At 43.6% G+C, this 25,486-nt stretch overlaps 1 protein-coding gene across 2 annotated transcripts; it reads left to right on the forward strand.

Moving 5' to 3' along the window:
- Positions 1-24,434, forward strand: gas2l3 (growth arrest-specific 2 like 3). Of its 2 annotated transcripts, none has more exons than XM_024013612.3 (9): positions 1-133; positions 13,834-13,889; positions 17,527-17,704; positions 17,943-18,061; positions 18,311-18,452; positions 19,099-19,162; positions 19,561-19,702; positions 20,305-20,412; positions 21,801-24,434. In XM_024013612.3, the coding sequence occupies exons 2-9, from the start codon at positions 13,866-13,868 to the stop codon at positions 23,061-23,063; spliced, it is 2,040 nt and encodes a 679-aa protein (XP_023869380.1). In that variant the 5' UTR covers positions 1-133; positions 13,834-13,865; the 3' UTR covers positions 23,064-24,434. The 2 variants fall into 2 exon arrangements, with proteins under 2 accessions (XP_023869380.1, XP_023869372.1); XM_024013604.3 differs by lacking the exon at positions 1-133 and adding an exon at positions 10,849-11,485.
- The last annotated feature ends 1,052 nt before the right edge of the window (positions 24,435-25,486 follow it).

Consider the following 25,486-nt stretch of genomic DNA (forward strand, 5'->3'; position numbering starts at 1 on the left):
AGCTTCGGCTGTGCTCTGGTTGGCTGTTTCGAACAGTGCATGCATGTTTGGAGAGAGGGTTAACTGACAACTAATGACAGAGAACTCAGCCTTTTGGGAAATTTCAAAGAAAACTATACGAGAGACGGAACAGGTAATGTATATACTGCTGGTGAGTTAACACTAGACAATTGTTTCCGTGGCGTGAACGAATCTGTCCTTTCCTCTCTCAGCCCACGCGAGGAAGCAACAAGTGCCCCGTGGCTGATCACTCTCTCGAGTGGAAGACTATTTCATGTAGTTTCTAAGTTCGTAAACCCTATTCTAGTCTACACAATAGACTAGATTTTGTTTCATGGTTTTAATGAAAGGCGTGTAATTTGGTAGCCTGCTTAGAAGACTGAACTTGTTTTACATTTAATGTACAATTAGGCGTACACCTCTGAAAAACCGTGGTAAAGGGTTTTAAAACACAAATTTCGAAATGGACTAAGAAGTCTCAAACTCCAAATGTGTCGACGTGTCCATGAACCTGAATAATGAGCATCATCATGTCACAGGTTATAGACGCCCTACTAATGACTGCGTGTTTGAACATGTTGCCATGGATACAAACTGTAAGGAACAGAAATGCTTGGCCTTGGACAACCATCCACCTTGCCAGAAGATACCGACACTGCCATTTACCCTTGTGTACACTGAGCTGCACTGAGGTCGGAACACAATCATGTTTACATTAATTAAGTATGGTGGTCAAACATTCATCCTGCTGCACAGACCCTATGGATGCTCTAGTCTAGAGTGTCTGGTTAAATTGCATTTACGGGCATTTTTAAACTCCATGGTTAAAGTAGTATGATCATATATTAGTGTTGAATTACTTTGACGTTGAATTATGTTATTTTACTCAAATTTACCCATGGTGGACATAATGTGTTACAACATAAGACAAAAAAAAAAATCACCACACGAATTACAGGAAATACCCATCCTTTTTACCTCAGATTGGTGATGTTAGTATTAAAGTTTATAGTAATCCGTTTATGATAACTATAATAACTGCGCACACAGTTTATAGGGCTCCGGAGTGGCGCGGCGATCTAAGGCACTGCATCTCAGTGCTAGAGGCATCACAACAGACCTTGGTTCGATTCCATCACAACTGGCTGTGATTGGAGTCCCTTAGGGCGGTGCACAATTGGCACAGTGTCGACCGGGTTAGGCCGTCATTGTAAATAAGAATTTGTTATTAACTGACTTGCCTAGTTAATTTAAATAAATCAAGAAGTCACTAAATCTATTCCTTAAAACAGATCATTATCTTTCGTTTAGTACCGGTGTTTGTCATAAGCGCCAGTCCGTAGGAGGATTTAGAACGTAGCTGTCATTTTCAGGCTATGGTGGCTAGAAAATAAATTGCGCGCTCCTCCCATAAATCTCTGGCCTCAAAGGTCAAGTCATGAAGTTAGTGAACTTCAGGTCGGAAAGTCGGAGCTCTGTAAAGATGTCTGAGTTTCCGAGTTGGATGACCGTTCAAAAAAGATTTCTCCCGCTGGGATCAACATTCCCAGTTGTCTTGAACGCTCAAAAGTCTGAGTTTTCCGAGTTCCCAGTTGTTTCAAAGACGGCATTAGTCTCAGCTGAGGTAGGGAGAGAACAGCAGAGGTGTCCGCTTCTCACAGTCCCTGCTCTCTCCTTCCTCCAGTGAGACTGATCAGAGAGAGGGGACAGGCTTCCCCTGATGGCAAAACTCGAGTCGCACCGCATCTGCCTCAGGCACAAATTGTTCCTATGACCAGAGAAAGTTAAATACTCGATATTCAAATGGACACAACGAGCTACTACTAKTAATAAAAATGCAGGGCTATCGATACACTTGGCTACTCATTTATTGCAGCTGCAGTGCGAGTGGAGGTAGAGTGCGTTTTATGTTTTGTAATAGTGTTGAAGAAAACTCATATAAACAGCAGGTCTTTGCTGTATTCTTTGACAGTCTCTTTCTGGTCATGGGTTTAAAAGTTATGAAGTCTCACGTAGGCTAGTATCAAACTTTTTTTGTGGCCGGTGTCATGGAAGCTGCACTAGCCACAGTGAATTGATCTATCGGATTGGTCAGCACATTATGCGCACTCGATGTAGTCACAGATCTCCTGGTCTGCCGGGTAGGCAGAGTTAGTCTTTTCAGATAAATGAAATGGTTCAAAATATAAACACCTACCCTGTGCACCTACCGCCAACAGTGCAACACGGAGAAGAAGAAAAAGCATCGCAAGCCATTATGCCTTTAACGTTAGCTTTTCTACAGAAATGTTTGGTGATCGACTAGGAATGCCTTAAAGATCACAATCGACTAGCTTGTGACCACTGTTTTTATGAATATAAATGGTACTTTTGACATAATTCAACTTTATCAGGTAAAAACTACTTAATAAGCCCAAAACCATGCTATGATTTATTGATTTTGATGATATTAGTGAAATCATGAAAATATGTTTGTCCTGGCTACATTCTTGACCCTGAAGAAGGCACAGTGATGCCGAAACATTGGTGGTTTACCCAATATATTACTGGGAGCTTGTATATAGTGTGTTTGACTCTCTTTTATACATTTTTATGTCCCGGCTACATTGACACAGTTGAGCCGGCGTGAGATATGGGTTGGAAAACGTACCTCAATGCAGGAATGGGATATGCCACTGTACTCCAAATTTGTCCTTTATCCACACTGCTCCATCGATAAGATTAAAATACTACTTGTGTTCCCAGAAAACTTCCCATTTCGTCCTCATGCTAGCTACCAGTAGCCACTGCAGCCATTATGGAATGGCACATGATGTTGAACAACAAAGGATCTGATTAGCTGACACTGCCATTTTAAAAATGGCTGCTGTGGCTAATGGTAGCTAGCATGAGGATGAAAAGGGAAGTTTTCAGCTGTATTTCTATCTGCTCGATGTATCCTCGTGTTCGTCAGCATGTGTTCGTCAGCATGTGTTCGTCAGCATGTGTTCGTCAGTATGTTTCAACGGAAAAAATGTGCATGAAAACGAGTCGTCTCTCCTTGAATGACAAAAAAATACTTTATTGAAGAGTCCCTACTGTTAACTTCTTGTGGATAGGGGGCAGCATTTTCACGTTTGGATGAAAAGCGTGCCCAGAGTAAACTGCCTCCTACTCAATCCCAGATGCTAATATATGCATATTATTATAGGTATTGGATAGAAAACACTCTGAAGTTTCTAAAACTGTTTGAATCATGTCTGTGACTATAACAGAACTTATTTGGCAGGCAAAACCCGAGGACAAACCATTCAGATTTTTGGGGGGGGGGGTCGCTCTCTTTTCAATATGTTTTCATTGGGAATCCAGATTTCTAAGGGACCTTCCTGCAGTTCCTATCGCTTCCACTGGATGTCAACAGTCTTTAGAAATTGGTTGAGGTTTTTCCTTTGAGAAATGAAGAAGTAGCCATGTTCAGAATGAGGCTCCAGTGAAGTGTACTGTTTGTTAGAGGCGCGTGACCAGAAAGCATGCTACACATTGTTTTCCTCCTGTATTGAACACGGATCATCCCGTCTTCAATTTTATCGATTATTTACGTTAAATACCTAAAGTAGTTTGAAAAGTTTGGACAAAGCTTACAGGTAACCTTTGAGATATGTTTTAGTCATTTTGCGCAAGTTGGAACCGGTGTTTTTCTGGATCAAACGCGCCAAATAAATGGACATTTTGGATACATATCGACGGAATTAATCGAACAAAAGAACCATTTGTGATGTTTATGGGACATATTGGAGTGCCAACAGAAGAAGCTTGTCAAAGGTAAGGCATGAATTCTATCTTTATTTCTGCGTTTTGTGTCGCGCCGGGAGGGTTGAAATATGATGGTCTGTGTTTGTTTGCTTGGTTGCTATCCTCAGATAATAGCATTGTTTGCTTTCGCCGTAAAGCATTTTTGAAATCTAACATGTTGGTTGGATTCACAACAAGTGTAGCTTTAATTTGATATATTGAATGTGTGATTTCAAGAAAGTTAAATTTTTATAGTAATTTATTTGAATTTGGCGCTATGCATTTTCACTGGATTTTGACCAGGTGGTACGCTACCATCCCACATATCCCAGAGAGGTTAACAAATCACTGACGAAGGGACGTAGACTTCGGCTCAACTTTGGCTTGCCTCCAGAAAAAATGTGGGCCCCAACTGCTGAAAAAACACTTGGGGGAAAAATTCCACAAAATGTCATCATAATATATGCACAAACTCTACTGAACTGTTTCGGCTGGGAAGCATGTGGACGCCTTTAGGAAGTAGAGACGCTGTTGTGCCCTCTTGAGAAGGMTGGTGATGGTGTTGTTGGTCCATGACAAGTCCTCAGTGATGTGCACGCCAAGGGACATAACTCGTGACTCTCTCTACTGCAGTCCTGTTGATGTGGATCGAGGCATGTTCCCCCCTTTGTGTCCTGAAGTCCACAATCGACTCCTTTGTTTTGCTGACATTGAGGGAGTTGTTTTTATCATGACGCCACAAATGCCAGTTCACTTACCTCCTCCCTATTGGCTGACTCGTTGTTGGTTATCAGGCCTATAACCGTGGTGTCGTCAGCAAACTTGATGGCGTTGGTGTTGTGCAACCATGCAGTTGTGGGTGAAGAGGGAGTACAGCAGAGGACTGAGGACACACCCCTGGGGGGCCTCTGTGTTAAGAGTCAGGGTGGAGGTTGCCAATCCTCACAGCCTGTGTTCTACCCGGTAGGAAGTCCAGGATCCAGTTGCAGAGGGTGGTGTCCAGACCCAAGGCTTCGAGCCCTGGGTCGGTATCTTCTGGCAACCATCCACCCTTTCTCTGGAAAGGAGATGCCCTTGATTTTATGGCTTACCTTTAGGCTACATAATGTTAGGCTATACCAGAAAATACATGTTTCTGGCTATGTAGCCTACCGTTACAACTTGAGATGGATAGAGCATGTTTGACTACAGACTGATTTTATGTCCATTTAAATCTTCTGTTCCTGGTTTCCTGCTAGAGGAATACCGTAATAGCAAGGTTGTGCAGGTGCTTCCCTTCGCTTAAGTGTGTGCTGCTACCCCAGAGGAAGACCATTTCACCAGCAGCAAAGGGATCCAAAATACTATACTTGTTTTAGAAACTCAAGTAGACCTGCTTATTGTTTCTTTAACATACCAATTTCTGTATCTGAATTGAGCTGTAATGTGAAAACAAATCTTTTTCATAGGTATTTCTCATATGTAGGCCTACCACACAAAGATTGTTATTTTTTTACCTTTGTGCTGCTTTTGTCAGACAACTGTATTTGCCATCTTGTGGTAGCTTTTGTGCAGAAATAATACAAATTAGGCATAGGGTCATACTTCAGATCTGGACTGGATCCAGATACATGCATGCGTGAGGAGTGCGCCCCCAAAACAGCCCCTCTACCCCCTAATCACCATCTGGCTGATCTCTGGCATTATGCCTCACATTTTGGGGAAGTGGTGTCTCCAGAAGGAGGCCAAAAAAATATGAACAGCTTAATGGGTTAAACCCCCACGTGAGCCCATATGTGCTGCTATCTCCCCTGGATGCGATGGAGATCATGAAGACCTCTTGGTTTTCCCCTCATTTATTTAGGGTACTGCTGACTAATGGCCAGACTGGGACCAGTGGGAGAGGGGCAGAGGAATGGTTACAGGAGAGGGAGAAGTGACTGAGAATAAATAAAATCAAATTTTATTGGTCACATACACATTTTGCAGATGCTATTGCAGGTGCAGCAAAATGCTGATGTTTCTAGCTCCAACGGTGCAATAATACCTAACAATACACACGTCAACTAACTTCTTATGGCTGGGGGCAGTATTGAGTAGCTTGGATGAATAAGGTGCCCAGAGTAAACTGCCTGCTACTCAGTCCCAGAAGCTAAGATACACATATTAGTAGTAGATTTGGATAGAAAACACTCTGAAGTTTGTAAAACTGTTTGAATGATGTCTGTGAGTATAACAGAACTCATATGGGAGGCAAAAACATGATAAAAAATCCAACCAGGAAGTGGTAAATCTGAGGTTGGTTGATTTTCAACTCAGCTCCTATTGAAGATACAGTGGGATATTGGTCATGTTGCACTTCCTAAGGCTTCCACTAAATGGCAASAGTCTTTAGAGCCTTGTCTGATGCTTCTACTATGAAGTGGGGCCGAATGAGAGGGGATTGAGTAAGGTCTACCATGAGCTGAACATGCACGTTCATGTGAGAGGGAGCTCTGTTCCATCACACTTCTGAAGACAAAGGAATTCTCAGGTTGGAACATTGTTGAAGAATTATGTTAACTTCCTAAAGATTGATTCAATACTTAGTTTGTCATGTTTTTACGGACTGTAATATAACTTTTTTAACTTTTCGTCCGTACTTTCCGCTGGACTTGCCCGCGTGTCGTGAGTTTGGAAAGTGTACTGAACGCTAGAACAACAAGGAGGAATTTGGACATAAATGATGGACATTATCGAACAAAACAAACATTTATTGTGGAACTGGGATTCCTGGGAGTGCATTCTGATGAAGATCATCAAAGGTAAGTTAATGTTTATAATGTTATTTCTGACTTCTGTTGACTGCACAATATGGCGGATATATTTTTGTCTTGATTGGGCTCTGAGCGCCGACCTCAGATTATTGCATGGTTTGCTTTTTCCGTAAAGCTTTTTTGAAATCTGACACAGCGGTTGCATTAAGGAGAAGTGCATCTAAAATTCCATGCATAACACTTGTATTTTCATCAACATTTATAATGAGTATTTCTGTAAATTGATGTGGCTCTCTGCAAAATCACCGGATGTTTTGGAACTAATGAACGTAACGCGCCAATGTAAACTCAGATTTTTGGATATAAATATGAACTTTACCGAACAAAACCATACATGTATTGTGTAACATGAAGTCCTATGAGTGTCATCTGATGAATATCATCAGAGGTTAGTGATTCATTTTATCTATATTTCTGCTTTTTGTGAATCCTCTCTTTGGCTGGAAAAATGTCTGTGTTATTCTGTGAATAGGCACTCACCTAACATAATCGTTTGGTTTGCTTTCGTCGTAAAGCCTTTTTGAAATCGGACACTGTGGCTGGATTTACAATAAGTGTATCTGTAAAATACATGTATGTTTGAGGAATTTTAATTATGGGATTTCTGTTGTTTTGAATTTGGTGCCCTGCAGTTTCACTGGCTGTTGAAGAGGTGGGACGCTACCGTCCCACGTACCCTAGAGAGGTTAAAGTGACCAGTGTTCAATAACTATGTACCTCGGGCAGCTGGCTAGTAAGTGACTAAGGTTCAAGGCAGGGTACTGGGCGGAGGCCAGCTAGTGATGGCTATTTAAAAGTCTGATGGCCTGGAGTTAGAAGCTTTTTCATTCTCTCGGTCCCAGCTTTGATGCACCAGTACTTTCCGTCTTGTAGATGGTAGCGTGTTGAACAGGCCGTGACTCTGGTGGCTGAGGTCCTTGATGATTTTTTTGGCCTCCACGTGACACCGGGTGCTGTAGATGACCTGGAGGGCAGGCAGTGTGCCCCCAGTGATGCATACATTCATGATGATTTTATTTTTTCATTACCAGGATAGGTTGGTTGGTGGGTTAACTCTGGAGTGTTGCCCTAGGGCAGTCATTTAAGCTCACTTTGTTCAGCAGCAGTTCTCTTTCTGCCAAACATATGGCATGCTAGTACACATTCAAAGGATGCATTCATCAAGGGTTTGAATATTTCATAGTATCCCCAGCACAAATGTTTCTCTGTTGGCTTAAATGTCTTCTCCTTTGGCCAGGTTTCAGCTGGGCTGTGGCCTGTCTGGCTAACAGCGAACGTCTCCATTGTCTCACTCTCTACCTGCCGAACCCTCATGGCTAATGACCTCATTCAATATTACATTTCTCAGTTCTTCTGATATAAAAACAGACATGATTTGAGTGTCGTATTTTCCTGGAGTCTTCTATTACAAGAGTTGACTTACTTCTAAAGATAGGTAGGACCTTACCTTACTGAAATGAATCAATGAACATCGATTCATTGACAGAGTGAGAGGACTTTATCTTTTAGGCGTCCTGTGAATATATCCAGTTTAATTCTAGAGGTCTTTGGACTCCTCTACGACAGTTGATGATGAGTCCAGTTTCAAAACAATGAACAGGATGAGAGGAGGATGCTGAAAGGGTGTTTGAAGGTCTTTGTTAATGACAGCAGGTCATTAGTTAATGACAACAGGGTCTATGGTAGCTTTTGTTTTTACTGAGGGCTGAGCTTTTTTCATGTTAAGGTGAAAGGTTTACCGAGTCCCCCTCCCCTCTATCCCTGGGATTATCATACAGGCAAGTAACCCTCCTTACCTGACCATCTGTGAGGGTCTTCTTCAGGGCCTCGGACGTCTAGCAGCTTATCTGACCACTTTGATAAAGCCGGTTACAAATTAGTCTACACATTTTAGGCCCATGTTTGGTCTTGCATTGTGTTCCAATTTCCTTTTCTTAGGATTTTCTTTTTTGAGTTTTAGCACAATGGAGAACACAAGTCGTACAATTTGAAAGGTACAACTAGTCTTGTATACCATAAGATAACCCAAAAAATATGTATGTTCCTGTCATAAGAGCATTTCAGCATACCCTAATACACACAGAACATTTCCTCAACACCCTCTAAGTCAAAGCCCTTTTTTCTATTCTGTTGACATCATCCAGTCAGTTTCAGATGATGTCATTAACGGCCTTGTCCTTACAACTGACCCATTTTTTTAATACAGCAGCTTCTGCAGTTGTTGCCATCACTGCAATGTTCAGATCACAACCCTCTCCTCGATAATCAAAGAAGCTCTTCCTGATGGTGACTTTGTCAGTATGGCCATGGAGCCCTATTCATTCTGGGAAATGTATTTAAAGCAAATGTCAACATTTATGAAACTGTCAGGTTAGATCAGTGCTCCTGGCGGTCTTCAGGACATTCTTAGCTACTTCAGTTGGGATATTGTTTTCTGAAGGGATGATGTCATCTGCGTTGACTTGCAATTCAGTGGCCTAGCTAGCCTATGTTAATCCGCGAGCGAACTCCCCCGATGAATGGGCAAGCTGCCAGTCCTGCCTGCCGCAGCTTAACGGGCACAACTCGATGCCGGCTCCCTTTGACAACTTTAATTTGGTTGCCTCAATTTCAGACTTTAATAAATCCACTCATTTTTACTCCCTATCAGAAGTGTCGACTGTCTCAAATATTTATTTATTTTGACAAGACAAACTTCCCAGCAGCCTCTAAGTGCATGCTGTGGTAATAGACTAATCAAACCAGGATGAAGTGGTATTGGCAGGTGTCTCCTCAGTTCACACCTAAAAGCCGATGAGGGGCTTTCCTGGCGACCCGTCATCTTCAGGACAACTCTTCTTGAAGGACATGGGTTTGAGCCTAAATGATGTACGCTACACTTAGGCCTAATCCTGCCTGAATGCACCTACTCCCATGGAATACAAGGTCCATTTCTGATGGAGAGGCACCGAATGAAACCTTCAACTGACAGGCCAATTAAGTTGAGACACAAAGGGCTCAGCAGGAGAAGTTGAATGAATGAGAAGTTGGTAGTCTCTGGGGAGAGTGGAGCAGACCCCGTTTGGCAGGAGAGCAGGGTTAAAATAAAAAGCTTATGGCCCCATGTGCTGGTTTACAGCCCCTTTACACTCTTATGTTAGACTCGTGCAGCTGCTCCATGCTATTGGTAAATACGCGAATCACCCCCCCCAACTCACTAATTCGCACACACTTTACAATCCACTGTGAATGCACATCAAACACATGATGTACACCGACTGCAGCTCCGTCCATGTGCCACGTGCTATCTGTAGTATTGTGATCGGTGAGGGTGTATCGTCCATGTCTGGAATAGCCCCTGATCCTCTTAAATGATTACTGATCCCTCATCCATCTGTGTATGTTTATCTTCAGGACTACAGAGAGGCTTGGCTAATGTCCCTCTACTTCATTAAACCTTCCCATTTACTCCCTCAAAGGGAGACCCACCATTTCAATTCATTTAAAGAGCTATCTTGGTAGGAATCTGATTTTTGTTTTGTAATTTTACATCCTGGTTCTATCAGAAGCAAAACACATGAATCAACATCAAATAAAATGTTATTTCACATGCGTCGTCGACGAACAGTGAAATGCTTACTGGTCCTTTTCCAACAATGCGGAGCAAAGAACATAAAGAAATCTAATTTACCCAACAATGTGCCAATGTATAATAATGTACCAAACAAGGTTTACATTGTGAAGCAAAAACTAGCTCAAATGCATATCCGTTCAAACGTGCATTTTTTCTGGACCCGAAGGTCATTGTTGGAAGACCAGTTTTGATTGAACAGGGCTGCCAAGAGCGAACAGGCATTGTTCAAGTGTTTCAGCAACCACTAGAGAATGTGCGAGGCTGCGGCCCTTGTCAAGTGGCGAGCCTTGCCCTTTACTCAGACACTCGCACATTCACTTCAGCCAACCCAGCAGCATAAAACACATTCTGTTTTTGAACGCCTCTATTTTCATTTCTCGCTCCCTCCCTCGCATTGACTTTTGGTGGTGGTGTGGACGCGCATGCTGCCCTTTTGGTCCCCACAGGGAGGCATTCTCTCAGCTCGCGCATTGGGGCCCCAGATGCAGCACATTCTAGAGACGAGTGCTCCCTTTGTCCTCTGCTGTTAGCCCCATACGCCTCCCTACTCAAATTGAAAGTCACCCCATTCTCTCTTTCTCCCCCTCTTTGTTTGTCTACTGTCCAGTAGTTTAGGCCTACTGATCTCCTCCAGGAGCAAGTCTTGCCAGGGTTCTAACTATGGCAGTGCTTGTCACCTTTTAGCAAATCAGGACTTGTGCACTGGCCTAGGCACCCGTATAAGCATTAGACAATGATAACTTTGGGACAGTCACAATGTGTAATTTGAACCCTGGCCCTTGCCCTTTTCTCTTCCGTCTTCCCCACACCAAACTTTCCCCTTGCTATCATGTTTTTTTGGGTGGGGGTTGGGGAAGGAGGATGAGATGAGGAAGTGGCTGGTTCCCCTGCCCCCTAGCCCTCCATTTCCACTAGCTCCTCGCAGGGAGCTCCCAGGGCAGGCTGCAGAGTTGGGATGATGAACGTGTGGGGTGGCTGGAGGGGGGTGTGGTGTGTAACAATGGGTGCTTTGTGAGAGGAGGACTGGCCGTGGCAGGAGTGGGGGGCCTCCGCAGCGCTGAGCAGAGCCACTTCATTAGTCAAGGCTCTCCCTCCTCCCTCCATTCTCTCCTCCCTCTGTCATTCTCTCGCTCGCTGTCGACATTACACACTCTGAAGTCTGGAACCAGCCAGTAGGAGCCTGCATGGTTTGTGCTGCGCTTTCTGCTTTCCGGTCAGAAGCAGGGTGGAGACGGGTTTTTCCGACTTTCTGGGGGTTCTACGCAGCTCTTTTCGTACATGACTACTGTCTTCCTCCTGTCCTAAGGTAATTCTGCTTGTCTGCACTGCTGTCATCTTGTCCTCTGCCGAGAGCAACGCATCACAGATGAGACATTGATTTCTCTCACGCTGTGTCAGAGTAACTGAATGCATAAAAAAATGTGTGCACGTAAAGAGCTTTCTTTGAAATGACAACAGCGTATTAAGTAGCTGAAATGTGGATCTATGATTAGGGTTGCAAAATTCTGGGAACTTTCAATAAATTCCCTGGTTTTCCAGATATCCTGGTGGAGGATTCTGGATGTTCTGCTTCTTCCCTCCTGACTTGGCTAATCCTCCATCTGAGATTTCGGGGAAAACCAGGGAATTTATTGAAAGTTCCCGGGAATTTTACAACCCTATCTATGACATTGAAATGCGGTCATAGCGCTAGGGTCTTAGTTTGTGCTGCCTGCTCCTCGGGTCTATGGTGACATTTGTTTGAGTACTAAAGCTCAGCCCAGTAGAGAAGTTAAAATTCTCAGTCTCTATCCTATAGAACAGACTGGGAAGGGGATTTGGGTGGATTGCTGAGGGAGAAAGGGAGCAATTTTGGGGTGTGTATGTGTTGGGGGGGGTAAGAGCTGTGTTTTCTTGTTGACTAAACTGTCAGTGTCAGAGGCTAGTATAGCTCATTATTGTCTCTCGCTCTCCCTCTCTCGTTCTCACACACACACATCCTTTGGGCCAAGGGGATGGTTCTGGGTAATCCCCTACATCCTGGGAGGAAGAGGGAGAGCTTTACATTTTTTAAACATTCTGAATTATATATAGTTTTGTGTTTATGTGTGTGTGTATATATACAGTTGAAGTCAGTTTACAGACACCTTAGCCAAATACATTTCAACTCAGTTCTTTACAATTCCTGACATTTAATCCGAGTAAAAATTCCCTGTCTTAGGTCAGTTAGGATCACCACTTTATTTTAAGAATGTGAAATGTCAGAATAATAGTAGAGAATTATTTATTTCAGCTTTTATTTCTTTCATCACATTCCCAGTGGGTCAGAAGTTTACATACACTCAATTAGTATTTGGTAGCATTGCCTTTTAAATTGTTCAACTTTGGTCAAACGTTTCGAGTAGCCTTCCACAAGCTTCCCACAATAAGTTGGGTGAATTCTGGCCCATTCCTCCTGACAAAGCTGGTGTAACTGAGTCAGGTTTGTAGGCTTCCTTTCTCTCACACACTTTTTCAGTTTTGCCCAGAAATTCTCTATAGGATTGAGGTCAGGGCTTTGATGGCCACTCCAATACCTTGAGAGATAGATATATATATATATATCTCTATGTGCTTAGTCATAAAAAAAACATGTAAATCTTTGAGTCATAATCTCTTAAGGTAAAGCACAGTGCTTTACAGCTAATCTAGATAGGTTAGTGACAAACGAATGAAACTATGTCATTTACTTGGCACATGGTCCTTGACTCATGTCCTTTTCAATCAAATCAAACTTTATTTGTCACATGGGCCGAAGACAACAAGTGTAGACCTTAACGTGAAATGCTTACTTACAAGCCCTTAAAACAGCGCAGTTCAAAAAGAGTTAAGAAAATATTTAATAATATTTAATAAACTAAAGTAAAAAGTAACACAATATCAAGGCTATATATAGGGAGTACCGAGTCAGTGTGCAGGGGTACAGGTTAGTTGATGTAATTTGTACATGTAGGTGGGGGTGAAGTGACTCTGCATAGATAATAAACAGCAAGCAGCAGCAGTGTACAAAACAAATTGAGGGGGGGTAAATGTAAATAGTCCGGTGGCCATTTGATTAATTGTTCAGCAGTTTTATGGCTTGGGGGTAGAAGCTGTTAAGGCTGGAAGGTAATAGATAGATTACTAGATAACATGGTAATAGATAACATGGACTGATGCTGAATCAATATTGTTCCATCCCATTCTGGAACTTTCCAGATTACATGCTAAACAGCCCTTTAGCTGAATGTGTTTGAAAAGTGTTCTTACCTAGACGAGAGGGAAGCTCTACTATTGTGAGCTAAGTTACAATGACTTTATATACAGAGATGGTTGCTACTGCCAGATGTTTCTCAGCCCTGTGGACTGTATCATCCTCACCATGTGTCATCTGCAGATGTTTCAGATGTTCTGGTAGTGTTGTTTTTGTTAGCACGTGGTGGATAGGACATGATGATGCGTGAGCCACATGTATCGAATGTGAATGCCTGAATGTGTTGCCATAATTGGTATATAATCACAAAGCAAGATCAAGAAGCCAGCAAACTCGACTCTATTTCCTATAAGAATGGTGATTTGATACCCTCAGTGCTGTGGCCCATGTTCCAATGCTGTTTTCTAGATATTTTATACTTAATATCCTCATGTCTGTTTCAGGATGAAAAGGTGAATCTCCTCTGATTGCAGCGATGGCAGTGCAGGCTGGCATACAGGTAAGAAAATGAGTTATTATCATGCACATACAAGGATTTTTGGATTGTTTGTTTTTTGTTCAGAAGGGGGTAACTCCTTTTTCCTCAAAGACCCAGTCCAAAGACCTCTTCTCATACCGTGGCCCCTATCCCTGCTGTGTTTACATATCTAAAGAATAGGAGTAGCAGTCAGGTGTAAGCAAAATGGCTTGGATACAATGGCAAAGCAAAATCGTGATTTTTCTTTTTCTTTTTTTTCTCCCCCCGTCAGTTTAGGAACCCCTCACAAGTCATTCAAAATCTCTAACGCTTTCCTGGTTTAGCTAGTCTATTCAGCAGGCGGACTGACACCAATCCAATTGCTTTACTGTTTTTACTGGTCTTATCTCCAGCAACATAATCTGTTTGCTCTCAAGGCCGTCTGATATCTGAGGAGGCCAATAAGACCCTGTGGGTAGGGCCGTAACTACATATGAGGACACAGAGGTCTGGATCTCGTACATTTTTTGTTGAATAAAACAAATTAAATAAACTATTTGATTTATTTTTTTGGGGGGGGGGGGGGTACACAGTCAAGGGTCTCAACTTACTGTTGAGTTAGGATAGTGGAATACACTAAGTGCAATTATGTTACTCACTGATAGTCAGTAAAACATGTTTTGATTGGTAAATTAGTTGATTTAGCCAGCTATCTAAACTTGTAGTAATCATGGCTGAATTACCGACAGGGCACGTGCCCAGTGGCCCTGACCTCCAGGGGGCCCCTATGTATTTTGTTAGTCACTCTCACTCAGATATTATATTAACATGGCGTAAGTTATGGCAAAATGTGTACAATTGCAGAAAATGGTCTGTAAAACTAAAATAGAAGTTCTGTAAAGCAAACTCATTTGTCTACTTTTTGTTAATAAAATACTTTTGCTGCAAACATCCCTCTGCAACGTATTCAATTATAGTTTTTAATCACGGTGCTGGGTTAATGTTTAGCAGCTAATTGTATAGCTAATAGGCTATGTGTTTGTAGATGACTGAAGGGAATGTGATTATGGCTAGGGTTATTTTTGCTGTTTTTCATATAGCATTTTGGATTTTTTAAATGGTATAGAAATGCAGTAAATGAGCTTCATCTTTCCCCCCTGTCCAGACCTCACTAAAACTCAGACCTTGGTTAAGGCCCTGCCTGTGGGGGTTTCTACTCTAGGTCAAAGGTCAACAAGAACCATGGGAAGATTTCACAACTAAGAGGAGCATAAAGGACTAGCAGGTGTAACTCTGGCCCTGTTTGAATCCTTCCTTCCTCTCGTCCTTGACGTTATCACTGATCTGATCTAGGGCTGGGAATTGCCAGGGACCTCACGATACAATATTATCATGATACGTCGGTGCCGATACAATATGTATTACGATTCGATACTATGATTTTATTATGCTTTGATGTTCCAAACATATTGCTCACCCTATGTCTGCTGCAGAGAGATAAGAGAGAGACATGAGAAATGAGTGTTGATCAGTCAGGGAAATAAAAGTGCTGAAAACATGTTGGCTCACTATTTTAAAAAGAAGATGGAGAACAAGATATAGGATGAAAAATACTGGCGTTTTGGCGCAGGTACAGCGCAAATAAATATTATTGCGATATGTAACTGTAAACATCTTTTTCCCCCATCACTAATCTGATGTGACATTATTAGTGAAAGCAATATAGTGGATACTTAGTTTTTTTGCACTCAAATCATGTGATTCCGTTAAGGAAGGGTGAACGGATGCATTTGAGAAGTATTCAAACTCATTGGCTTGGTGTCTGTCTTGTGATCACACCAACATGCAATCGAGAGGCCTAGTATGTGTACATCTATGCGATCCACATCATCCTAAATGGCTATTTGGTGGCTTCATTAAGAACGAGTTAGGAATGTAGATTTGCTGTTTTTAATTCCCTTTCCTAACTATGTTCCATTAAGAGGGAGCTTTAAAGTCCAATGTTTAAAACTCTTACAATCTCCCTCTGTTATGTGCCAGATTTACCAGGATTAGGCGGTATTTGTTTCCACAGTTAGTCTACTTGCCTGTACACAGGCTACCCCTACACCCTTATTCTGAAAACTAAACATATACTTGGGAGGAGTCTAAAGTTTTCACAGTACCCAAAACCATTTAGCAATTTTATTTGGACACAAAGGGGGTAGGTATTCTACTGCACAAGTACTACCATAAAGGATCAGTTGAATTGATGTCTAACTATAATAAGCCTACGGTGAGGGCTACTAAAGCTTTCATTTCTGTGAAACCTGCATCCAGTCAGGTGACGCTGGAGAGGTCACCACGGGTAATCCCCAATGGTATGGTGGTAATCTCCACATGTTTATGTAACTCAAACACTCCCCTCCTCGTCGCCTTTTCTCTAATTAGCTATATTTGGTGCGGGTAAGACGGAAAACAACATATGTTGTGGACTTGCCTTGCCCAGAGCAACAGCCAGGCACCTTATCCTTAGAACAGTTATGTAAGGGAGAGGGGGTTGGGGAGGAGTGTTTTAATTAAATGCAACTTTTTTTGAGAACCAGACAGAATTTTAAATACTTTCTACTGAGCAGGGCCATTTACACTCAATCTCTTTCTATCTCACACCTACTTTCTCTTGTTCTCTTTCTCTCTCATACCCTCTTTCTCTCTCATATTTTCTTTCTCTCTCATACTCTCTTGTCAGTCTGGGATGTTTTCTGTGACATCCGATATCTCCAGCAGTGGTAACTTGACTCACCCCCGTTCTCTACCCCCACTGAAGTTTGGGAGTCACTCAAATGGGGTCGTGGAAAAACTCCCAAAGAACAAACGAGACCCAGGGAAAGTCTCAATCGTGATATACCAGTGAGGGTGTGGGAGAGAGGCTGCGATAGCGGATATACTGTCAGCTGTGTGTATGATTGGAGGTTGATCTGATGTGACTGTAGGATACAAGGCTTGTTCCAGCCTCCAGGCATTCTCCTCCCCTCAGCTGATTTCCTTTCCCTCACTGCGAGTGGAATATCACCACAGACATCGAGTAGGCCGTCTCAGAGGACTTGGTTGTCTCGACAATATCCTATTTCTATTCTTCCATTTTAGAGTCATACAAAACGCTGCTCATTCTCCAAGGCAACCTTTCCTCCGTCTATTTGCACTTCAATCTTATTAGTGTAGCTGGATAGTTTTTTATTTTTGTCCAAATGTCGAAATTGTATACTGATATGAAAATTGATATCCTTCAATCATGTTATTCTTGCCCTGACAAAAGCACAGTCTGTGTGCCAGGGGCTGAGTTCTAGTAGCCTGTGTGAGTGAAGGATTTTGGATTTCTCCCCCTGGTCTATCCCACTGCCAACAGTGTCTAAACCCACTTCCAGTGATCCGTGCAGCTCCTTTAGTCTACGAGCATTTGGATACAATCACTACAGTGCTGAAATCCATTCTGAAAATGACACATTTCCTTTGCCAGGCTGACACCACTTGTAATATAATGGAAGGGTTGAATGACAGATGAATGTAAGCGATATGCTAGGAAGATTTAATTGTCAGCCCCCAAAACCTTTTTCTGCCCTCTTCCCATAGTAACGACACCAGCTGGTGGTAGTTTGTCACTCAATGTGTTTTTTCTATCTTTTTTCTCCTCCCCCCGCAGATGTGGTTCGGGGAGAAGTTTGACACGCCTCTGCAGAGTCCACGCAGCCCTTTGACGCTGCGCCATGGGCCGGGCTTGGCCGATGTCTTCCAGTATGACCAGTGGCTGGCCGTGCGCCACGAAGCCACACTGGTACCCATGCAGGAGGACCTAGCCATCTGGCTCACCGGGATGCTGGGTAAGACCAGGAGGGTCATGGGGGGAAATAATTCAAAAAGTGTGTCGTTGTCTTGTTCCTGTGGCATTATTTGTACTCTGAACCTGGCAATGGAAGTTTGTTGGATGTGCCGCCTAGAATTCTTCCTTTTTTGTTAATAATTTGGCCTTAAATGTCTCGCCCTGTCACTCACCCCTCACTCCCAACAATACACACTAACACACTCATGCTAATATTTTCCTTTGTCTCTGATACACAGGAGAGGAGGTGAGAGCGGAGAGCTTCATGGAGGAGCTGAACAACGGGGTGAAGCTGTGTCGGCTAATCGGAGCTCTGCAGAGCAGGATCTCTCAGAGCGGGGCCTCGGATATGGGCAAGGTGAGCTGTGATTAGAGGAATGGCAGGGGGAACAGGATATTAAGGAAGAGTGGGGAGAGTGGTAAGGATAGGGTAGTTTGAGATGGCGGTCTGTTTCCCATCTGAAAAGAGTTGGTGCGTTTGGTTCTGAAATGTTTTGTTTTTCTGTCCATTTGAAAATATTACCTAACCAAGAATGGTCATATGTCAACTGTGATGCAATGCATGTGTGGTTAATTTGTTGTACTTTTTGAATGCCTTTCCCTGCAGTTGTTTCCCATGAAGAAGGTGGCATGTAAGTGCAATGCCTCTCCAGGGTCCTTTTTCGCCCGCGACAACACTGCCAACTTCCTGGGCTGGTGTCGCCACATAGGCGTGGAAGAGACATACCTGTTTGAATCGGAGGGCCTAGGTACGTGTTTTAGTTGGTGGGGAGGCTGTACTGACCAGTAAGCACAGCAAGTAGGAGCTAATCACAAACGGCCATCGCTCCAGACAGTTTTGAAGTGCATATTTGGGTTATTTTTTCTCGGCAGCCTCTAGTTAGCTTAGCGTTCTAGCACGAATGTCCACAGGTATCAATCAAACCAAAACCCATTCCGTCTTGTGTAATCAGTAGAGCAGAACCATGGTTGTACAGTTGAGGTAGGGTCCAACTCCATTCCATCCCACCACTCTTGTAACATTACTACATTATCCTTGGAGTTAATTACCTAGGAGTTGATTAATACATTACTATGTTGCCCTTGGTGTTGTTTGATATATTACGACATTACCCTTGGAGTTGATTAATGGCTTCTTAGCTTAATCGGTTCAAAGAAACATGGGCTGAGTTGTAAGCCTTTGATGACTGAACGGAGCAGATGCCTCCACTGCAGACATTGTCTGGCTTTTGTTTAAGCCATCCTCCTTAATGACATAATAGGATCCACCATAGAGAGCAATTAACATAAGTTCTTTATGTGAACACCTCGTTAAAAGTAATGGGTTTGTGACACTGCTGCGATACTATACAACCATGTCGTCTCTCTACAATATGTATTTTCTCTGTCTCGCAGTTCTGCACAAGGATCCCAGGCAGGTGTGTCTGTGTCTGCTAGAGATCGGCCGCATCGTCTCCAAGTAAGTTTCCCTTGGTTGATTGATGATGTACAGTACCAGTCAAAAGTTTGGACATGCCTACAGTGATTCCATGTGTTATTTCATAGTTTTGATGTCTTCACTATTATTCTACAATGTAAAAAATAAAGAAAAACCCTTGAATGTGTAGGTGTGTCCAAACTTTTGACTGGCACTGTATGTGCTGTAGGTGTTGCACTGTGACAAATGTAAGATAAGATCATTCTAGAACATGACCACCACATTTTGTTTTGACCTTTCACTGATCCTGTAGTTATGAAATGTGGTATGTTGCAGCTGTGTTGGGGTAGAAAGATGGACAATGCAGCAAATGTGTGGCATCTTTTTTCCTATCCTAACAGTCCCTTTAGAGCACTGAACTGATCTGTTTTTCTCCATAGGTATGGGGTGGAGCCTCCGGTACTGGTGAAACTGGAGAAGGAGATTGAGCTGGAGGAGACCCTGCTGAAGACTACAGAGCCTGCTCCTGCAGTCAAAACCTTCACTGTGTGTTGCCAGCATGGGGGCCTCTACCAGCCTGGGGTAAGTCACTCCAAGAGTTAAAACTGCTATTGTCAAATTTGTACTGACTAAATAGGGACTCGGCTCCACTTTCGTCTCATCTCTTGTTGTTCTATTAAAATAGTTAGTTGGTGACCCAGTTCATCAGATCCAAAATGGCGGCAGCAGTGGCTCTAGTTGCCTCGCTGCTCAGGGCTGTATGAGTCATTATGGTCCTTGTGATGCTCCATCCATCCGGGGTCATGTGACTCTGTAGCCTGTGGCACCAATGCAGCGCAGTCACAACATCAACAAACATCAGAACGCTTCCTGTGTCCACAGCCTAAGCTGCATGACTCTTAGCCTTTGATTAGTGTGTTTGCCAAAGCGGTCCTCTTCAACTACAGTATTCAGAGGCTGCTACTGAATGCTGTTCTATAGCCTTTCAAGTCTTTTCAACTTAAAATTGGTTCATTTGAGTTCATCGGTTCATTGGGTTTTCCTGTTAGCAACTCCGCTTTATCCTTAGGCGATGGATAATGAAACAGGGTTTCTCAATGTTTTAGAGAATTTCTTTCTCATGTTCTTACTTACTTATCCAGGACTCTATAGACCCATGTTAATTCTCCATCTCTGTGTTACAGGAGCAACATCTGACGGACGAGCCTCCGTGTAACTGCTCCCAGAGAGTATCTATTGAATACCTGTCAGAGGGCCGTTACAGACTGGGAGACAAGACCCTCTTCATCCGGGTGAGCAGCACACACTGTATAGTGACACACTGAACACTCCCAACCAAGCATTGAACACCAGTGTTGGGGTCAATTCCACTGCTAAGTGAGCATTAGACCTGTAGCTAGTGACACACCCTTTCTGTCCTCTGCCAAGAGACCAGGAAACATCTCTCCACCGTAACCTCATTCATTACCTGGCCACTAATCCAAAGGTTCAGTCTTGGTACCTGGCACACGTTTGGCTGTGTCAGCACCGTATAAATTAAATTACTACACATGACGTAATTCTATGGTCAGTACTTGTCTGGTCCTTTATACCTTCACATACTATAGACTGAATAGTCCTGTAGACTTGAGACCAACCTGCTATATAGACTACGTAGTCCTGTAGACTTGAGACCAACCCTACTATATAGACTAGATGGTCCTGTAGACTTGAGACCAACCTACTAGATAGTCCTGTAGACTTGAGACCNATAGTCCTGTAGACTTGAGACCAACCCTACTATATAGACTAGATGGTCCTGTAGACTTGAGACCAACCTACTAGATAGTCCTGTAGACTTGAGACAAAGACATTTTGGGAAAGTAAGCTTAGTACCGATGTTGGGTATTTAAGGCTGATAAAATGGTGATACAACTGGAAAGTAAAAGGCCGTGCCAAGTGTAAAACCCAGCGGTGTAGGGTAAAGGAAGGAGGAAACGTCTGTCTGTTGCTCACGGTTCTACACAGCAGCAGATCACACCCTAAGCTCATTAGGGAAGCAGAGTGGATCTTGTTAGTACTGGACCTACAGGAGGGATTACATCATTATTGGCCAAGGTACAGCGTTAACACTTCCATCAAACAGCAGCTGAAAAATAGATGGTAGCTGTAGATAGTAGTTGGCAGCACTGTAGATATTAGTTGGTGGTAGTAGGAGTGAGTAGTGAGTGGTTAGTTGTGGTGGTAGTAGGAGTGAGAAGTGAGTGGTTAGGAGTGAGAAGTGAGTGGTTAGGAGTGAGAAGTGAGTGGTTAGGAGTGAGAAGTGAGTGGTTAGGAGTGAGAACGTGAGTGGTTAGGAGTGAGAAGTGAGTGGTTAGGAGTGAGAAGTGAGTGGTTAGGAGTGAGAAGTGAGTGGTGAGAAGTGAGTGGTTAGGAGTGAGTAGTGAGCGGTTAGGAGTGAGTAGTGAGCAGTAAGTAGTGGTAGTAGGAGTGAGTGGTAAGTAGTAGTAGGAGTGAGTGGTAAGTAGTAGTAGGAGTGAGTGGTAAGTAGTAGTAGGAGTGAGTGGTAAGTAGTAGTAGGAGTGAGTGGTAAGTAGGAGTGAGTGGTAAGTAGTAGTGGGAGGGAGTGTAGATGCGGTTAACCCTTTAAAGAGACCAACTGCAATGTCTCACAATGTCACTCTCTCTCTCACTGTGATAGATGCTGCATGGGAAGCATGTGATGGTGCGTGTGGGGGGTGGCTGGGACACCCTAAGGGGTTTCCTGCTCAAGTACGACCCTGGCCGGGTGCTCCAGTTCACCACTCTGGAGCAGAAGATCCTGGCATACCAGAAGGGMCCACCGGGCCACGGCTCTGCAGCAGCYGCCCCTCCACCTGACATGGACCCTCTCGCTGCAGTCAACCTCATCCCCTCGTCTTCRTCCTCGTCTTCCTCTGGTTCGGCCTCCAAAGCCACCTGCACCCCCGTCTCGACCCCTACTCTGCCCAGGAAAGCAGCCGCAGCACCCAAAAAGATCCTGCAGATGCCCCTTCCCTCCCCCAAGAAGCCCACCCAGAAGCCCTTGCCAATCCCCAAGAAGGTGGCTGCTGTGTTGTCCACCCTGTCTTCGCAGCAGGGCCCAAGCCCTTCCATTCACAGTGGCAAGAGCCAGCAGACGGCGCCTCTGCTCCATTCCTCTTCTTCCTCAGCCGTGGCTCCTTCTGCCCCCAAGCTGAAGCTCAGGCCGTCCCCTCGTGGCGCCCTCTCCCAGCCTCGTAGCCCTGTGTGCCCCGAGCCCTCCCGTAAATGTCCTAAACCCTCCTCCACTCCATCCACCCACACCTCCATCACAGTGCCTCGCCCCGCCACAGCCCCATCAAGGGTCCCCTTCCAGAAAGAGGGCCGACCCCCAACCGGCGCCACTCAACGCCGCCTGTCTCAGAGACGGCCCGCCTCCCCGGCCTCGCGCCTTCGTCTGGATGCTGCCAGACGGGTCCGTCCAACCCCCCGTGTTACTGTGCCAACACCCAGGCCGGCAACAGCCCAACCCGCCAGGACACTAACCCCTACCTCCAGGACTGCCACAACAGCCCTGCCCAAATCCACCATCTCACTCCCCAAGAGCAAAGACACCACAGCCAAAAGCCAGGCCCAAACCAGGGCCATCTCCAAAGTGGTTGTGCCTCTATGTGGCGGCACCCCTGGGCCGTTACCAGGGGCCCCTAGTGGCTCTACTGCTGTTGGCAAGACCAACCAGAGAACGGTACCAACTGCCCAGAGGGCAGTACGGAGGCAAGTGCCCTCTGCCATCACCCCCTCTCTCAAACCGCAGCCCACCAAAACGGCCCCCCAAAATACCAGCCCCAACATCAAAGCCCTCCCTTCCCAAAAGAACACTGCTCTCACAAAGAAGACCCAACTCAAGAACAAAAGCGAGGACCCTTATTTTGAAATGAACGGTAGAAGGCATCAGAAGACGTGAGGCGTAGTAACGTGACGGGGAGGGACTGTACTGTCCTACTGAACATTAGTGCTTCCATCACGGTATTTGTCTGAATAAGTCCCCAACCAGGATTCTGAAGAACACCAATGTCCACACAAATATATACCCAACCGGTTACAGATGCAGCAACTGTCAAGACACACTCCAGTGTGTAACTTTCAAAACGCCATTTGCACCGCTACCATCTTTACATTTGTTTCTCAGTTGGTACGATTTTCTTTGTTACTTACCTTGTCATTTTATTGTCCTGTTGTCGAAAGCTCATGCTTCAATAGCATTTGACAATAAGTATGTTTTTATACTGTCTTTGAATGGGTTGAGAAGTGAGTGATACTGATTTTATCTGAGGTCAGCTCAATTCAGTCTTAAGCCTAACACAGAAACACTCAATGGAAGCGTTGTAAACCAACATCCCATCAACAGCCTTTTGTTTCTTATCCTTTTTCCATCATTTTGAGTGTTTTTGAAAGCTTTCTAATGTCTATTCGTATGTCTTGAGGTTCCCTAGAGGGCTCTATCTTTGTCCATCTGATCTGATACATATTTTTCTCTGCATATAAAAGTTATACTTTTTAAACATTGGCATTTTCTTTTCAGAAAGGGTCATTTCTGTGCAGAGCTAACTAAGGCAGCACACTTTGCAAATGTTAATTATTCATTACAAAGCAGGTTATTGTAACCAAATGTTTGACAGGAAGTATAACTGGACTGAATGTTTGTGCTCAGTGTGGATAAGCTTTTCATTGATGGAGGTTTGATTGAATATAGACGTTTGTTTCTCTTTGTCACAGACTGGAGGATGATGGGGTGTTTTCCATTTTAGAGGTCAAATTAAGCACTGTTGTAATGTTTCTCGTGTGCCTTTAGAAATGACTGTTGTTGCTGAGTGGCTTTAGAATGTACTAGAAACTAGGGTTTTAATATTTGTTTTTACAAATGAGAATTGCACAAAGTACAAGCGCTCGGACTGAGTTTTTTTATTTTTTATTACATGGTCAAATCTCAAATGAATTACTACTGATAATATGCCTGTTACACATCCTTTGAACACGTAGAGGCGATGGCAACTAAGGGACAAGCAAAGCCATTAATCATTTTCCAGAGGGGGAAGTTATCGTGAGGTAGATTTTAATTTGTTTTGTCATCTGAGTCTTTTCATTGATCATATTTTTACTTTTCTATGTGGTCTTCATGTCTAAGTTACTTTGTCTGTTTTCTTGGTCAGCACTTTATGAAAACCTCTTGGTGTGTTTGTCACTTTGAATGTTGATTCTGTTGATTTGTGTTGTCTGATCTACCTTTGTTACATTGTCCAATAAAAGGCCAAACGTTGGCAGACTTCCAGCAAAACATGTCTGTGCTTCATAATTGACAGTAACATTTGAAGTCAGTGGAAATGGTATTGATATTGACTTCCAGGAACTAAGCATACTCATACCCTTTTCACACTCTTGTGCTAACCCCAACCGTACGGAGCTGGCTTTCACATGGTCCTTTCCAGCACAGTTTTAGCAACTACAATGGATGTGTAACCAGGCTGGCACAGTAGAGCTTGGCTTGGCCTAGAATAATCCTAGGGTTTGGCTCAGTAGTGTGAAAAAAGGTATGCGTAGATGTACAGATATGTGCAGTATAAAGTACTAGAAGGTCTTTGAAAGTTGAGATCTGTGCCGTCAGAGTAGAGCCATATACTTAGTTCAATAGGGATTCATATAATTTCCACAATAGTCCTTGGTTACCACTTCATTTACTTGATCAGCTCAGTGATGACTGCTTTGAGGAACATTTTTACTTAATGTGATGGTTGGTTGTCTTAGCTGGGGACCTTAAAGCAGCAATCAGCTGTTGAAACGATAACAAATCGTCCTCCCCGTTTTGGTAAAAAGCTGACTACTGGGGCTGGAGAAATGTAACCACTGAAATTCATAGAGCTATGGTTGCAAGGAGTGACCTTCCATAATATACAAAACATGGTTAAAAGTAGCATTTGAGGCTATATGGTGTTTATACTTTGTTTACAAACAAAGTAAAAACAAGCTTGTATTTTGGATTCTGATGGGGTATGACAGTTGAACTAAGCTCATGAGGCATTTACACTGAGTGTACAAAACATTAGAAACGCCTTCCTGATATTGAGTTTCACCCCCCTTTGCCCTCAGAACAGCCTCAATTCGTCGGGTCATGGATTCGACAAGGTGTCAAGTGTTCCACAGGGATGTTGACTCCAATGCTTCCCACAGTTGTGTGAAGTTGGCTGGATGTCCTTTGGATGGTGAACCATTCTTGATACACAGGAAACTCTTCAACATAAAACCCAGCAGCGTTGCAGTAGACACTCAAACCGGTGCGCCTGGCACCTACTACCATACCCCGTTCAAAGGCACTTAAATATTTTGTCTTGC

Source organism: Salvelinus sp. IW2-2015, linkage group LG3 (genome assembly GCF_002910315.2).
Source record: "Salvelinus sp. IW2-2015 linkage group LG3, ASM291031v2, whole genome shotgun sequence".
In the NCBI taxonomy this organism is placed as follows: domain Eukaryota; kingdom Metazoa; phylum Chordata; class Actinopteri; order Salmoniformes; family Salmonidae; genus Salvelinus; species Salvelinus sp. IW2-2015.